Below are 16,238 nucleotides of genomic sequence, written 5' to 3'. Positions count from 1 at the left end.
AAAATATCAATTCAGGTCCTCTGCCCATTTTTTAATCACTTTGTTTTCCCATTTAATTTTCCAAACAGCACTTCTCCCTATCTAAACAGTCCAGTCTTATTTTTTGGTGTTTATTGTCTGTCTCCTCATCTCTATAATGAAAACTTCCTAAGGGTAGGTACTTGGCCTTACTATAGTATCTCTGGGACCTAAGAGTACCTGACACATGGTAGGTACTCAAAGAATTTTTATCAAGTGAAGAATGAATATGTACAGTAATTTTCTCTGAACTACAAGACCTGACAAATGGTAATATTCAGACTGAGAAACAAGTTTTCTAGTGAAAACGACAGTTGAGAAGGCAGAAAAGAATGAAATTTCAAAAACTGAAAGGCCAATATAACTGGTAAGATGAGGGTAATGGGATGAATGCAGCAAGACTAGAAAAATAGGAGCTATGCTATAAAGGGCCTCTTAGGTGTTACTGTGAGATTGTATACTTATGGGGAATCACTGAAAGATTTTTAAGCAGGGAGTGACATGATCAGATTTCTCTTTTGAAAATACCACTTGAGCCACAGTATAGATAACGGGAATGTGATCAGGGGAAGGTATGTGGTGATGTAAAGACAGAAGTTATAGCAGTTGTCTAAGCTTTACACTGGGATGGTAGAGATGGAATAGGCCAATTTAAGAGATACTTACAAACCAACACGACCTGTTACAGACGAATTGGGAGGAGAGGACAAAGACAAAGAGGCATAATGGAGTCAAGAATGATGCCTAGGTTTCTAATAAATGAGTGAATGGACAGTAGTAAAGGAGACTGGGGAAAGGTGATGAATTCAATTTCTAGCATCTTAAGTCTGAGGCACTTGTGATTCAAACAAGCAGAGGTATCAACTACGCCATTTAATAAAGGTAGGGTGGGGAGTTGGACAAAATAAGTGAAGGGGAGTGGGAGCTATAGTCTTCAAATTATGGAATGAGTAAGTCACAGGGATAAAAGGTACAAATAGGGAAGATAGTCAATGATTCTGGAATAGCACTGTATGGTGACGGATGGTAACTACACTGTAGTGAGCATAGCATAATGTACAGACATCTCTGGAATCACTACTTTGAACATCTGAAACTAATTTAACATTATGTATTAACTACACTCCAAAAAAAAAGGAACACCTAGTACCTTAAAAAATAGTAAAGTTAAGTTTTAAAAAGAATATTTAAAAGTAAAGGGGAACAAGGGGCCAGAGAATAACAGGGAAAGTAGGAAAGAATGTCATCACAAAAGCCAAAGGATTAGCTTTTCCAAAAAAGGGGAAATAATTGTGTGAAATGACGCTGAGAAGACAAACAAAATGAGAATTAAACAGAGAGGTACACACCTGGGTGGCTCAGTAGTCGGTGGAGTATCCGACTCTTGGTTTCAGCTCAAGTCATGATCTCAGGGTCGTGAGATCAAGCCCCACATTGGGCTTGGGACTCTCTCTCCCTCTGTCCCTCCCACTCGTGCACGCACATGCTCTCTCCCTCTCTCTCTAAAATAAATAAATAAATCTTTAAAAAAAAGTCTACCATTAAAAAAAGAGAACTAAACAGAGTTCAATGAATTTTGCACATTATAAGTTACTGAACACAATTTCAGTGCAGTAGTGATGATGACAAACAAAACAGAACAGGTTAAAGAGTGAATGCAGGGGTGCCTGGGTGGTTCAGTCGTTAAGCGTCTGCCTTCAGCTCAGGTCATGATCCCAGGGTTCTGGGATTGAGCCCCACATCAGGCTCCCTGCTCTGCGGGAAGCCTGCTTCTCCCTCTCCCACTCCCCCTGCTTGTGTTCCCTCTCTCTCTGTGTCTCTCTCTGTCAAATAAATAAATAAAATCTTAAAAAAAAAAAAAAACTAAATGCAAAGTGAGGGATGGAGAAAGGTGTAGACAATAATTTTAATAAAACTCTAAGCAACAGGGGCACCTGGGTGGCTCAGTCGTTAAGCGTCTGCCTTCGGCTCAGGTCATGATCCCAGGGTCCTGGGATCGAGCCCCACATCGGGCTCCCCGCTCTGCGGGAAGCCTGCTTCTCCCTCTCCCACTCCCCCTGCTTGTGTTCCCTCTCTCACTGTGTCTCTCTGTCAAAGAAATAAATAAAATCTTAAAAAAAAAAAAAACTCTAAGCAACACAGGTAAAAGAGGTCAGTTACTACATGGCTCTATGAAGTCAAAGGATAATTTTCTCATACGGGAAAGACTTGAGATGTTTTGATTCCAACTGCACAAATTCAATAGAGAAGGAAATATATAAGAAGTGTAAGCCTTCTGAAAAGGTAAGAGAAAATGGCGCTCAGAGCAAAGATAAGGACTGACCCTAGCTAGGAGGAAGGACATCTCTCCTCCATTACAAGAAGGAAGTACAACAAGTTGGATAAGGATGCTAGTAGGCTTGGAGATGTAGCGCTAAGAAATTACATGTCATATAATGAGGACCATTTTCTTTATGGAATAAAAGATTAGAAAGAAAAGAGATTTTAAAAGGGAAGAGAAAATTTAAAAGTTTACAGTGAGCAGAAGAATATACTGATGTGAAAAATACAGTGGGATTGCTGGGCTATGTTAAGGGCCCACTTTTGAGTAGTAACCATGATTTTAAAATGGCACTCACAGGGACACCTAAGTCAGATGGGCACCCAACTCTTAATTTTGGCTCATATCATGATCTGGGGGTCATGAGATGGAGCCCCTCATCAGCTCTGCACTCAGCAGGGAGTCTGATTCTCTCTCTCCCCGTCTCCTTCTGCCCCCCCATCATGCTCTCTCTAAAATAACTAAATCTTTAAAAAAAATAAAAAATAAAATGGCACTCATAAACCCTTTCCAGTACACAACTTTTTAAAATATGTATTTGTTATTGTCTTAGGTTGCTAATATTTGAACCAAGAAGTATCTTTTTCCACATGATGCATTATATACATTTCGAGTTTACCTTTCTGGAAGACATTAATTCCCCATGGCACAAATAGAAAGGGTTCTCAAAAAGCACCATGCTTGGGGCACCTGGCTGGCTCAGTAAGATTCTTGATCTCAGTGTTGTGAGTTCAAGCCTCACGCTGGGTGTAGAGATTACTTAAAAAAATTTCAGGGGCGTCTGGGCGGCTCAGTCAGTTAAGCGGCTGCCTCTGGCTCAGGTCATGATCCCAGAGTCCTGGGATCGAGCCCCACATCGGGCTCCCTCCTCGGTGGGAAGCCTACTTCTCCCTCTCCCACTCCCCCTGCTTGTGTTCCCTCTCTCGCTGTGTCTCTCTCTGTCAAATAAATAAATTAAAAAAAAATTTTTTAAATCTTAATTAAAAAAAAAAGCACCATGCTTGCCCTTCCACAAAAGGGAAAAATAAAATTTATCAAATGCAATTTTATCACAGCATGTAGAAATTACTACTAGGAATTAAATATAAAGTATTCAGGAAACACGTGACTTAAAGGTAAACTGAATTTTTTCAATATACGTTGTCTTTAGCACAGTATTTTTGTTCCCTTTAAGTTTCAAGGAGATAAATAAAAATCTGCTCTAATTAAAAGCAGCTGAGAATATCCAGATGCACATCTTGCATACTATGCTTCATTTAAGCTCTGAATAAGAATTCACATTTGATTTAATAATTAGATAATCTCACAGAAGTTTCAGAATGTTTTTAGTTTTTAAAATATATTATGAAAAAAAACCAGGGGGGGGCACCTGGGTGGCTCAGTCGTTAAGCGTCTGCCTTCGGCTCAGGTCATGATCCCAGGGGCCTGGGATCAAGCTCCACATCGGGCTCCCTGCTCGCGAGAAGCCTGCTTCTCCCTCTCCCACTCCCCCTGCTTGTGTTCCCCTCTAACTGTGTATCTCTCTGTCAAATAAATAAAATCTTTAAATAAATAAATAAATAAAAATAAAATACATTATGACTGAAATATTTTCTGCCTTAATATGAGTTTACCAACTATACAGCATAAACTTTCAACACATTTTTTAAAGGCTGTACACAGAAGTGGTTTTTTAAAGATTTTAAGTAATCTCTATACCCAACATGGGGCTCAAACTCACAACCCCAAGATCAAGAGTCACAAGCTCCACCAACTTGTAACTGTCTAAGCCATTGTATATTTCTAAAAAGTTTAAAATTTGTGCAATTACCATATTTAATATTACTTTGGTAATTGGGGGGAAATTAAGCTTATATATAAAATGAAAAATTAGGGGTGCCTGGGTGGCTCAGTCATTAAGCAACTGCCTTCTGCTTGCATCATAATACCAGAGTCCTGGGATCAAGTCCCGCATCAGGATCCCTGCTCCGTGGGGAGCCTGCTTCTCCCTCTCCCACTCCCACTGCTTGGGTTCCCTCTCACTGTGTCTCTCGCTGTCAAATAAATAAATAAAATCTTTAAAAACTAAAATAGGGGTGCCTGAGTGGCTCAGTCGTTAGGCGTCGGCCTTCGGCTCAGGTCATGATCCCAGGGTCCTGGGATCGAGCCCCGCATCGGGCTCCCTGCTCCACGGGAAGCCTGCTTCTCCCTCTCCCACTCCGCCTGCTTGTGTTCCCTCTCTTGCTGTGTCTCTCTCTGTCAAATAAATAAATAAAATCTTTAAAAAAATTAAAAAAAAACAAAATGAAAAATTAGGCTCTAAGCCTTATTTTCTATCAATTTACAATGAAATTCTGAGTATATGTTCATACCTGGAATTTCCTCATTACACTGCAATATAATGGTACTACAGTGCAAACTTAGTTATATATTTCACAACAAAAGAGTATTATAAACCACTCCTACGTGTATATATGCCAAAGAACTGCAAGGAGGCACTCAAATAAATACCATACATGAATATTTATAGCAATACCATTCACAGTAGCCAAAAGGTAGAAACAACTCAAACGTCCATCAATGGATGACATATACTCAGTCATAAAAAAGGACTAAGTATTAACACATGCTATAAAATGCTATAAAATGAATGAGTCTCAAAAAATATTATACCTACTATGAAGAGAAAGAAGCCAGAAACAATCGTATAATTCCACTTATATGAACTATATAGAATAGGTAAATTCAGAGAGAACAGAAAGGAAATTGGTGGATGCCAGGTACTAGGTGGGTAGGGATAGGGACAAACCGCTTAATGAGTACAAGGTTATTTTGAGGGGTGATAAAAATGTTTTGGAACTAGATCAAGGTGATGGTTGCACAACACCGTAAATGTACTAAATACCATTGAACTACATACTTTAAAATGGTCCGTTTTATATTATATGAATTATACCTCAATAAAAAAATTCCACTTGGGAGCTCCCCCCTACTTGCTATGTGGAATGATCCCAGATTCATGAATTGCTTAATAAAGCCAATCAAATCCTCAAAAAAAAAGAACTTCCATTACAAACCAAATAATATAGCTATATCTAATCAACCTGTGGCAGGAATCACTAAGAAAATTAACTATAAGTTAAAAATATGTTGGGATGCCTGGGTGGTTCAGTTGGTTAGGCATCTGCCTTCAGCTCAGCTCAGGTCATGATCCCAGGATCCTGGGATTGAGTCCCACAACAGGCTCCTTGCTCAGCAGAGAGCCTGCTTCTCCATCTGCCAGGCTACCTGTGCTCTCTCTGACAAATAAATAAATAAAATTTTTTTAAAAAATTAAAAATGTGTTAACTGTAAATATATATATTATTTTAGAGCTCTTTACTTTCTGTCACAAGTAAATTATAGTAACATTCATTATCTTTTTTCTCTACTTATAAAAGTTATGCAATGGATTTAATAAGCCTTTACATTTTAGTGGAATATACTAATATATTTATGGATGAAATGATATGTAAAAGATAAGCTTTTTAATAATGGTAGGGAGATTTAAGAGGAATATAGATAAAAAGAGACTCACCATGAGTTAATACCTGTTAAAGGTGGGTGATGAACATTTAAGGTTTCATTATATAGTCTCTCCATTTCTGAATATGTCTAAAATTTTCCATAATAAATTTTTAATTATTGTGTTAATTATTAGTAAAATAAGATTTTAAATTAGTTTCTTTATACATTAAGTTATATTTGAAATAATCCTACCAATATTCTTTAATCAACATAAATCACAATTCTGCCAACATTTGAAGTTGCTAAAGCTCAGATACATATCAAAATTAGAATCTATTTGGGGCACCTGGGTGGCTCAGTCGTTAAGCGTCTGCCTTTGGCTCAGGTCATGATCCCAGGGTCCTGGGATTGAGCCCCGCAGCAGCCTCCCTGCTCTGCAGGAAGCCTGCCTCTCCCTCTCCCACTCCCCTTGCTTGTGTTCCTGCTCTGTCTGTGTCAAATAAATAAATAAAATCTTTAAAAAAAATTAGAATCTATTTGATAACAAATACACATTATCTTTCTAAGGATGTTTTATTTTGCTTTCAGATTTTCTTCACAAACTTCAATTTACTACGAACTATTTCTAAGAAAACTTCAGCTGACACAGTGGTAACACTAAAAAACTTCAATAGAAAATTTCAAGTCTCCTTTCTAAGGAATTAATGTTTACTGATCAGATCAGCTATTTCCCTTAAAAATGAAATCCACAGGTGCCTGGGTGGCTCAGTCGGTTAAGCATCTGCCTTCGGCTCAGGTCATGGTCCCAGGGTCCTGGGATTGAGCCCCACATCAGGCTCCCTGCTTGGCGGAAGCCTGCTTCTCCCCCTCCCACTGCCCTGCTTGTGTTCCCTCTCTCGCTCTCTCCGTCAAATAAATAAATAAAATCTTTAAAAAAATAAAATAAAATAAAAATGAAATCCAGGGGCGCCTGGGTGGCTCAGTTGGTTAAGCTTCTGCCTTCGGCTCAAGTCATGATCCCAGAGTCCTGAGATGGAGCCTGGAATCGGGCTCCCTGCTCAGCGGGAAGTCTGTCTCTCTCCCTCTCCATCTGCCAGCTCAAGCTCTCTCTCACTCTCTCTTGCTCTCAAATAAATGAAATGAAATGAAATAAATCCAGGGATGCCTGGGTGGTTCAGTCGGTTAAGCGTCTGCCTTCAGCTCAGGTCATGATCCCAGGGTCCTGGGATTAAGTACAGCATCGGGCTCCTTGTTCAGCAGGACTCTGCTTCTCCCTCATCCCCGTGTTCATGTTCACTATCTCTCTCTCTCTCTCAAATAAATAAATAAAATCTTAAAAAAAAACTTTAAATAAATAAAAATAAAATCCAATAATTACTATTTTCCAAATTTTTTATCTTCTCAATGCTGTAATTTTTTTTTTTTTTTAAGTAGACTCCATGCTGGGCTCCAACCCAGGGCTGGAAACTCATGACCCTGAGATCAAGACCTGAGCTGAGATCAAGAGTTGGCCGCTTACCGACTAAACTACCCAGGCACCCCTTAATGCTATATATTTTTTTAAATCCCTTATTTTTTGATATATTGTCTTAATAAATAATTGGGGACTAAAAAGTTTCTAGTTCTGGGGTTTGACTATTATTTCTTCTAAAATCAAACATTTCAATGGAGATCAAAATCGACACAAAAAGACATTAGAAAAACTATACAACTCCCCCAAAATTCGAACCTTTTTTTTAAGTTTTTTTTTCTATTTTTTTCCCCAGTAATCTCTATAGCCAACATGGGGCTCAAAGCCACGACTCAGAGCTCAAGAGTAAGATCAAGAGTCGCGTGCTTTTCAGACTGACTGAGCCAGCCAGGCACTCTTCAAACTTTTTTAATGCCCCTAAATTAGCATTTAACTATTACTTTAAACTTACTTTTCATACCAACATGGAATTTTTATGGAATTCCATCTACATAATCTAATGTTTGATTCAACCTCTTCTCCCAATGTTAGTGCTCTTCCTTTCTGGCTAATATATTTGTCTGTTAACTCACAGATGTAATTCCTAGGACAAATTTCATTCAAGACAGATATATAGGTTTATTCTAAATAATTGGGATTATGCTGGATTGGAAATGGCAGGGTTATTCCAACCACAAGCACAGATCAGACCTCCATTTGTTCAAATACCTTTCTTCCACTAAAGAAGTATTAGCATTCTTCAGCTATCAGAACCAAATGGAGGAAGCAGAAGCACAAAGAAAGAATTAAAAAGTGTCATCATCCTGAGGGACTAGGATGTCCAAAAGACACAAGCATGCTAAAACTCAGGATCTAAACAGATCAGGACTAGATCAAAGCACCACAGGTAAAGTTCTTACTAGTATGAAGGTTACAAAAAGAAAAAGAAGAAGACATTAGTTTTATTTATTGTTTTTAAGATTTTATTTATTTTGGGGCACCTGGGTGACTCAGTCGTGAAGCGTCTGCCTTCGGCTCGGGTCATGATCCCGGGGTCCTGGAACTGAGCCCCGCATCGGGCTCCCTGCTCAGCGGGGACCCTCATTCTCCCTCTCCCACTTCCCCTACTGTGTTCCCTCTCTCACTGTCTCTCTCTCTCCGTCAAATAAATAATTTTTTAAGAGATTTTATTTATTTGACAGAGAGAGACACAATTAATAAACATGTTGTGGGGGCACCTGGGTGGCTCAGTCGTTAAGTGTCTGCCTTCGGCTCAGGTCATGGTCCCAGGGTCCTGGGATCGAGCCCCACATCGGGCTCCCTGCTCAGCGGAAGCCTGCTTCTCCCTCTCCCACTCCCCCTGTTTGTGTTCCCTCTCTCGCTGTGTCTCTCTCTGGCAAATAAATAAAATCTTTAAAAAAATAAATTAACAAACATGTTGTGGCATGGTATAGATCAATCTAACAACTAATTGAGGATCTGCCATAAAATTACCTAAAGCCCTGATTTGAAAAAATAAATAAAATTTAAAAATAAAGTCCTGAGGCACATGGCTCAGTTGGTTAAGCGTCTGCCTTTGGCTTGGATCATGATCTCGGGGTCCTGGGATCAGGCCCCACATGGGGATCCCTGCTCAAGGGGGTGTCTGCTTCTCCTTCTGCCTCTGCCCCTTCCCCCACTCATACTCTCTCACTCGGTCTCTCTCAAATAAAGTATTTTTTAAAAAAGCCCTGTATTTACTTCAAATATAATTGTTGTAACATTGGTTTCACATGCACATCATTCAGTATTTGTATATACTGCAAAATGATCACCACAATAAATCTAGTTAACATCAATCACCACACAGTTATAATTTTTTTTCTTCTTTCCTGTGGTGAAAATTTTTAAGATCCATTCTCTTAGCAACTTTCAAATGCACAATTCAGTATTAACTATAGTCACCACACTGTACATTACTAAAAGCCTATTTAATTCATTTAGATTTCCAACCTAGATCTCTAATTTCACTAGCCCCTGCTGTACTCAAAATGCAAAGCGCAATTCTAATTACACCATTTCCAATCCATCCTAATCTCCTTAATCATTTTGACTGTCTTTACCTGAACCTAGTTCATGTGGAAATCAGAAGTAACCATATTTTAAGACTTTTTTGTTAACACTGTTTAAAGATTTTATTTATTTGAGAGAGAGAGAGAGAGAGAGAGAGAGAGAGAACACAAACACGAGCGGGGGAGGGGCAGAGAGAGAGGGAGAAGCAGACTTCCCGCTGAGGAGGGAGCCCAATTCGGGACTCAATCTCAGGATCATGACCTGTTCCAAAGGCAAAGCTTAATTGACAGAACCACCCAGGCGCCCCTGTTAACTTCCACTAATTATTCTACAAATTTTCTTATCACAATGGCAAAGCTGAATCAGAATTTAAAAAATTCAATGTTTTAAGGATGTATAGAAAGGATGTATAGAAAGGAAAAGGATGTATAGAAAGGAAAAGAATCCACTAAGCTCAATGAAAAATTAGCCTGATTCCCATAATTCAGCACTTTGGTGATGAAGGCAAGCCCCCAAATTACAAACATACCTGTTCTTATATTTCCAACTTGGAACTCAGAAGAAACGATTAAATAGTTGTTAGGTTCCTAGACTTGCCCAACAAGAGTCTATCTATCCCATGACATTTCTTTTTTTTTTTTTTAAGATTTTATTTATTTACTTGACAGAGAGCGAGAGCAGGAACACAAGCAGGGGTAGTGAGAGAGGGAGAAGCAGCTTTCCCGCTGAGCAAGGAGCCCGACGCAGGACTCATGACCAGAGCTGAAGGCAGACGTTTAACAATTGAGCCACCCAGGCACCCCTCCCATGACATTTCTTTCTTTTTTTTTTAAGATTTTATTTATTTATTTGACAGAGACGGAGACAGCGAGAGACACAGCGAGAGCAGGAACATAAGCAGGGGGAGTGGGAGAGGGAGAAACAGGCTTCCTGCCAGGCAGGGAGCCTGATGTAGGACTCGATCCCAGGACCGTGGGATCATGACCTGAGCTGAAGGCAGACGCTTAACGACTGAGCCACCCAGGTGCCCTCCCATGACATTTCTGAATTAGTCTCTTGAGTTCTAGACTCATTAGAGTCTGGAGACAGTGTGATATGGTAAGAGTGTAGCCTGTGGAGCCTCTCAGAGTTAGGCAGAAACCCTGACTGCCAATTACTAACTGTATAATCAAAGAAAATTCATTTAACTTTTCTGACTTCTAATTTCCTCATCTGTGAGAATACTGCCTATCATGGAGAGTTTTTGTAAGGATTAAAGAGAATACAAATCAACCAGCAAAGACTATGACACAGTAGGTACTCAATAAATAGAAGCGATTATAGTACCCTCTTCACACCAGCTTTTTATCCTCTATACTAGGGTAAATACCCCATTCAGTCAGTATTCATTAAAAGGAACTGAGGAGGGGCACCTGGGTGGCTCAGTCGGTTAAGCGTCTGCCTTCGGCTCAGGTCATGGTCCCAGGGTCCCGGGATCGAGCCCCACATTGGGCTCCCTGCTCTGCGGGAAGCCTGCTTCTCCCTCTCCCACTCCCCCTGCTTGTGTTCCCTCTCTCCTTGTGTCTCTCTCTGTCAAATTAATAAATAAAATCTTAAAAAAAAAAAAGGCACTGAGAATATGGAATCAGAAAATCTGGGTTTGATTCCAGACACTGTATAATACAAGATACGGAACTTTAGGCTAGGTATTTGATGCCTCTGAACTGCAGACTGATCATCTGTTAAAAAAAAGAAAACCATAGAATTACTGTAATAATTGACATTATTTATAACTGGCATACATTGTACAGTATCACCAATGTTAGCTTTTACCTACTCCAAAGTATTCCTTCTCAAAAATTACCTGCCTTCCAAGATCAAATGTGCATAATGAGCAATAAGCATAAGCTAACATCAGGGAAAAAGGAAAACAAGGTAAACTAAGTAGCTCACTGATGATATCCCCTTCACACTTCATACTCCCAGACTTTAGAATATACTTGTTAGGGTCGCCTGGGTGGCTCAATCGCTAAGCGTCTGCCTTCAGCTCAGGTCATGATCCCAGGGTCCTGTGATGGAGTCCCGCATGGGTTTTCTTGCTCAGCAGGGAGCCTGCTCCTCCCTCTGCTGCTCCCCCTGCTTGTGATCACTCTCTCTCTCTCTCTCTCTCTCTGACAAATAAATAAATAAATAAAATCTTTAAAAAAAAAAAAAGTCCCAGATTTAAAAAAAAGGAATATACTTGTTAACCCAAATGCAGCTCTGATTGGGGGAATGCCAGGCAGAAAAATTAAATTAACAAGTTAAGTTGTATGGAAGACTTGTATGTCTTTCCCCAATCTAGCAATCTGCATGCTGAGAAACCTTTCTTAAGCAGTTTCTAATCCTTTTCACCTAGCTTACCTTCCTATTCCTCAAAACAGTTCCCATGACAAAGGCAATACAGACCCTAAAGTAGAGCAAAGAGAACCGGCCAGAAGAGTGTGTGCAAGTTGAGGAGTATTGTCCTTTGACATGACCCATCAGAAAAACTCAAACTAAAGACAGAAAAAGGCAAAGATTATTCCTCATGTCTTTATAAAAAATATTTTATATTTTGAATATTTCCCCATAGCAATTTCAAAAGCCCCATCCTTTTTACAATAATAGACTCTTTTGAGAAGTTTTGCTATTAATAAAACAATTTAATAATTAAAGTCAACAGGACCCGACGAGCTGAGAACGTGCTCTAGGCTCAACTGCACTATAGCCAAAAGAACTTGTCTGCTAAACAACTCACCTGAGCTGAACTGTACTTCCAAACTGTAGGAAAACAAAACGAAAACTGAACTCTCAGGATAAAAATCACCCAGGCAATAAATTAACTCATCCTGGGTATAAAAAATTCTCAAAACACAAGTGACTGCATATTTTCCCTGAGAGGTGGCATGTTTACGTAGGATGTTGGTTATAACCCAATCAGGGTCACAGAAAGGATATAGAAAGATCTCAAAAGACATCTAAATGGGTATTTCTAGCACTATTTGTTTCCTATTCACAGCACCAAAGTTAGCAGCACAGCATGTCACAAAGACAGCTACTATATCAACTTCCACAGTCTCCATCATCTTCTGAGCCTTTCTGAGCCTGACCCCACCTGAGCATCTCAGGAAGGCAGTTAGTAGCCTGCATCATGCTGCCCAAGGTTTCAAGGCTACTAAAATAAACAGTATGTGTGAATTTCATCTCCCCCTCCCCCCCCACCACCACCACAGGAAAATCAGAATACCTCACTGGTGTCAAGTTTAGAACAACCAAAAACAATTTGGGGCCACTGGCAATGCCTATGGCACCATGGTACTAACATGTTTAACAGAGACTACAGGAGAAATACCATGATTTATCTTAACTAGGAATATTACCAATAAAGTTTAAAAGTGTTTCAGAGCTACATGATAGTGGCAAGAGAAGAGAAACAAGCTCAGGGAGGAAAAAAATAAAAACCTTAGAGCACACAACTACCTGAAAAAAAAGTAGTCGACAGACAAGTTAAAACACGTTTGCATTTGCCAACACATAGCAGTTACCACACCATACATTTGTCAGATTTCCCAACAGGCAAAACAAAAGAAGCCACCCTTTTATGAAGTACTTATTTACTGACTTCTACAAGAAATGACTTTTCTGGATTGGGGGCAAATTAACTTCCTGTGCTTTTACTGACTTTCAAAATCTTCAAAACCTTCAGCCTTATCAGGGGATAAATTGAGATTCACCTCAATTTTAAGGCTTTTCCTGTCAGCTTGCATACGCGTTGTATGTGTTAACATCGAAACTACAAGACCACTTTTCTCTTTGAAAACGATATTCACGTTCCTATAGATTTTAGAATATTTTTCTAAAAGGCTAACTACAAAGTTTGCAAAAACAAGTAATACAGTAGACTGTGGTGGGCATTCAACAAGTTTATCAGAAGTCCTACTAAAGTAAAAGCTTGAAGAAGTTTATGAGATAAACTCCTACTGTTGATACTGAAGATAGAATGTTACTAATATGGAAATTGAGAAATATTCAAAATATTCTGAAAACAGTATCTCCTTCTAAAACTAAAAGCATTTGCCAACACAGAAAACTACTGGTTCTTAAAAATGATAATCACATGGGAGGCATTTCTATAAATACTTAAGTTCTGAATCGCAATAACCCGATTCTTTCAAAACACGTTTGGGTTATGTCTTATCCTAACAAGACAATTTTTGATGCCATTATATTGATACAAAGGACTCCCTGCTCTTTATTTGCTTCTACAGCAAACTGTTGGTTTACCCAGTTAAATAAATATCTACAAACCAAACTACAACATAAATCACTTTCAATTATTAAAATAAAAAACGAGAATCTGTCATAAATAAGGGCTCAAGAATGCCCTAATAAATTTACAATAACATTTAATCTTATGGTCCTAGGACTAAATATGTTCGATAATCTATCTGGATTCATATTCTATGCATTTACTTAGGTCGGAAAGAGAAAAACCTCAGAAAATAAGCAACGGGCAGTTACAACCGTTCTATTTTAAGTTACTTATAAAGACAACAGTTGAAGAACTTTTGGGGAAGAGAGAGTAAGAGATTTTCCCAAGTAGTTAAGAACAATTTACGTTTTATAATAACGATAGTCCTAACAACCTCTAGAATACATGATGGTGGGGCGGAAGTGAAAATGATGAGAGGGGGAAAAAACCCGACATGAAAACGGACAGCCAGGCAAATTTACAAACCTTCAATTAAAGGAATTTTGAGATTCACTTCTCTTACACGCCCTCCCTCACTCCCCACCCGCTTCCTCCTCTCTTCAGGGAGGTCTGTGTAATGTGACTCATGACAAATTTTTTTAAAAAATAAATAAATAAAAGACACACCCTCTGGGTTGAACTGACATAATCGCCCCCACCCCACCCTCCCCCGACACACACCCCGCTTTTCCTCTCCCTTCTGCCGCTCCTCCCCGTGCCTCGTCCCTGCCCTTTCCTCTCCCCGTCCAAGACCCCTCTCGGGACCGAGGGGCAGGCGGCTCTCCCACACAGGAGTCCAGCGAATGGAAGGCGGCCGAGGGCAGCGCGCGACCCGGGGGGCCCAGCCCGAAGGGAGGCGGACAGCAGGAGGGCGCCGGGCTGCGGCGGCGGCGAGCTCCGGGTTCCCTCGCCCATTTTCTCTCTCCCCTTCTATCGGTTTCAACCACCACAGCCACTTCCTGTATCGCAGCCCGACTCCCTCAGCCCGGCCACTTGCTCTCCCCGGCTGGGGGTTCGGGTTGGGGTTGGGGTTGGGGTTGGGGCTGAGGCAGCCGCTGAGGTTAGGGCAGTTCCCCACCCCGCCCAGTGGGCTGGTCACTCGGGCGGCAGGCTGTGGATCCTCGGCCCGGCCCGCCAGCGCCCGCCCGCGCGCCCGCGCTCCTCACCTGTATGTAGTTGTTTTCACAGTAGTCCGCCACCCGGGTCAGATTCTGGTAACTCTCTATCAGCGCCCTCTTGCCAGACGGGATCTCCTCCTCTAGTAACATCTGCAGCTCTGCCATTTTCCACCCCTCTGCATCGCTTCCTCTCGCGTTAAAGAGACAGAGGCAGCAAGGTCCGCGGAGGACCCGAGCACCTCACAGCCCGGATACAAACCGCCTACCGCCCTCCCGCCTGGTATTGTGGGACGGCACCTCCTCCTCTTCCTCCTCACTCTCTCCACCCCGCTCCACCCACTTCGCGCAGCCGCCTCAATCCCGTTCTCTCGCGAGCCCTCACGTTTTCCCTCCTCTTCCCCGCGACCACGGGATTTTTTTTTCCTTTGCAAGGTCTTCGGGAATTGTAGTCTCTCGCGGTCTAAGCGGCCCACCGAAAGCGCATGCGTTTAGCGGAGCCTCGAAAAAGAACGGGGAGGAGCGTAAAGGACAGCCCAGGGAGAAAGTTCAAATGCGAAGTTTCCCGACATCTCCGGCAGGTGGCGCCACAGGGTGACTCTAGAGAATAAAATCCTTTCCCCGAGAAGGCTGTGAAAATTGGCAGAATTTGCTTGATTAGGAAATGTCAGTGAATTAGAGATACCAATTCTGATACGGGATTAAGAAGGGCTAGAATATGAAGGGCGCCTGGGTGTCTCAGTTGGTTAAGCAACTGCCTTCGGCTCAGGTCATGATCCTGGAGTCCCTGAATCTAGTCCCGCATCGGGCTCCCTACTCGGCAGGGAGTCCGCTTCTCCCTCTGACACTCCCCCCTCTCATGTGCTTTCTCTCTCTCTCTCTCTCATTCTGTCTCAAATAAATAAATAAAATCTTTAAAAAAAAAGAAGGGCTAGAATATGAAGAAATCCAAACTTTTACTTCCTCTTCTCAGACATAACGCGACTCAGGCTTTACTTTCTAAAATTCCTCCACCCTCAATTTTTCATTTAAAATTTAGCAAACATTTATCATTGCCAGCTCTGTACCAAGCAATGTACTACACACTGGGGGTATGAGTTGAAGAATGATACTCCGTACCTGTAAAGACTCACAATTTAAAAATAAATACACATAATTTCAGTGTTATCCCATCCTAATCGCTTTTTCTTTGTCTCTTCTTTGCAAATATCTCCCTACACTTTTGAAGTTAGGTATGCATTATCTAGGTTGCAGAAAATTATTTGGTTGTCTTTTTTTATCAACTGCTTTGTAATAGTGTAAAAGGCCCTATATCTCAAGATTTTCGTTTCAACAAGAACATTAAATGCTTTTGATATAATGAGCTATGAATAGTGGTGTCCAATGGCCAAAAAGCAAACTAATTAAAAATCATTTAAAAATCCGTATTTCATCTCTCCACTAAGTCATTTTTTTTAAGATTTTATTTATTTATTTATTTGAGAGAAAGAATGAGAGAGAGAGCACATGAGAGGGGGGAGGGTCAGAGGGAGAAGCAGACTCCCT

At 40.7% G+C, this 16,238-nt stretch overlaps 1 protein-coding gene across 8 annotated transcripts in view; it reads right to left on the bottom strand.

Moving 5' to 3' along the window:
- Nucleotides 1-15,003, bottom strand: part of ABI1 (abl interactor 1) — a 128,196-nt gene extending 113,193 nt beyond the window's left edge. For 3 of the 8 annotated variants that reach the window (XM_088025782.1, XM_088025781.1, XM_088025783.1), the window contains exon 1: nucleotides 14,745-15,000. In XM_088025782.1, coding sequence (XP_087881908.1) covers nucleotides 14,745-14,861 — 117 coding nt within the window. In that variant the 5' untranslated portion in view covers nucleotides 14,862-15,000. Of the gene's footprint in view, nucleotides 1-14,744 lie in introns of all 8 variants that reach the window. The other 5 variants (XM_088025785.1, XM_088025784.1, XM_088025780.1 and 2 more) reach the window with 3 other exon arrangements.
- Between the last annotated feature and the right edge of the window lie 1,235 nt (nucleotides 15,004-16,238).

Source organism: Eumetopias jubatus, unplaced genomic scaffold (genome assembly GCF_037043125.1).
Source record: "Eumetopias jubatus isolate StellerSeaLion01/CBP00866 unplaced genomic scaffold, mEumJub1_p1.0 scaffold_8, whole genome shotgun sequence".
Classification (NCBI taxonomy): Eukaryota; Metazoa; Chordata; class Mammalia; order Carnivora; family Otariidae; genus Eumetopias; species Eumetopias jubatus.
The sequence above is the reverse complement of the archived record's forward strand: the minus strand, read 5'-3'. Positions and strand labels throughout refer to the sequence as shown.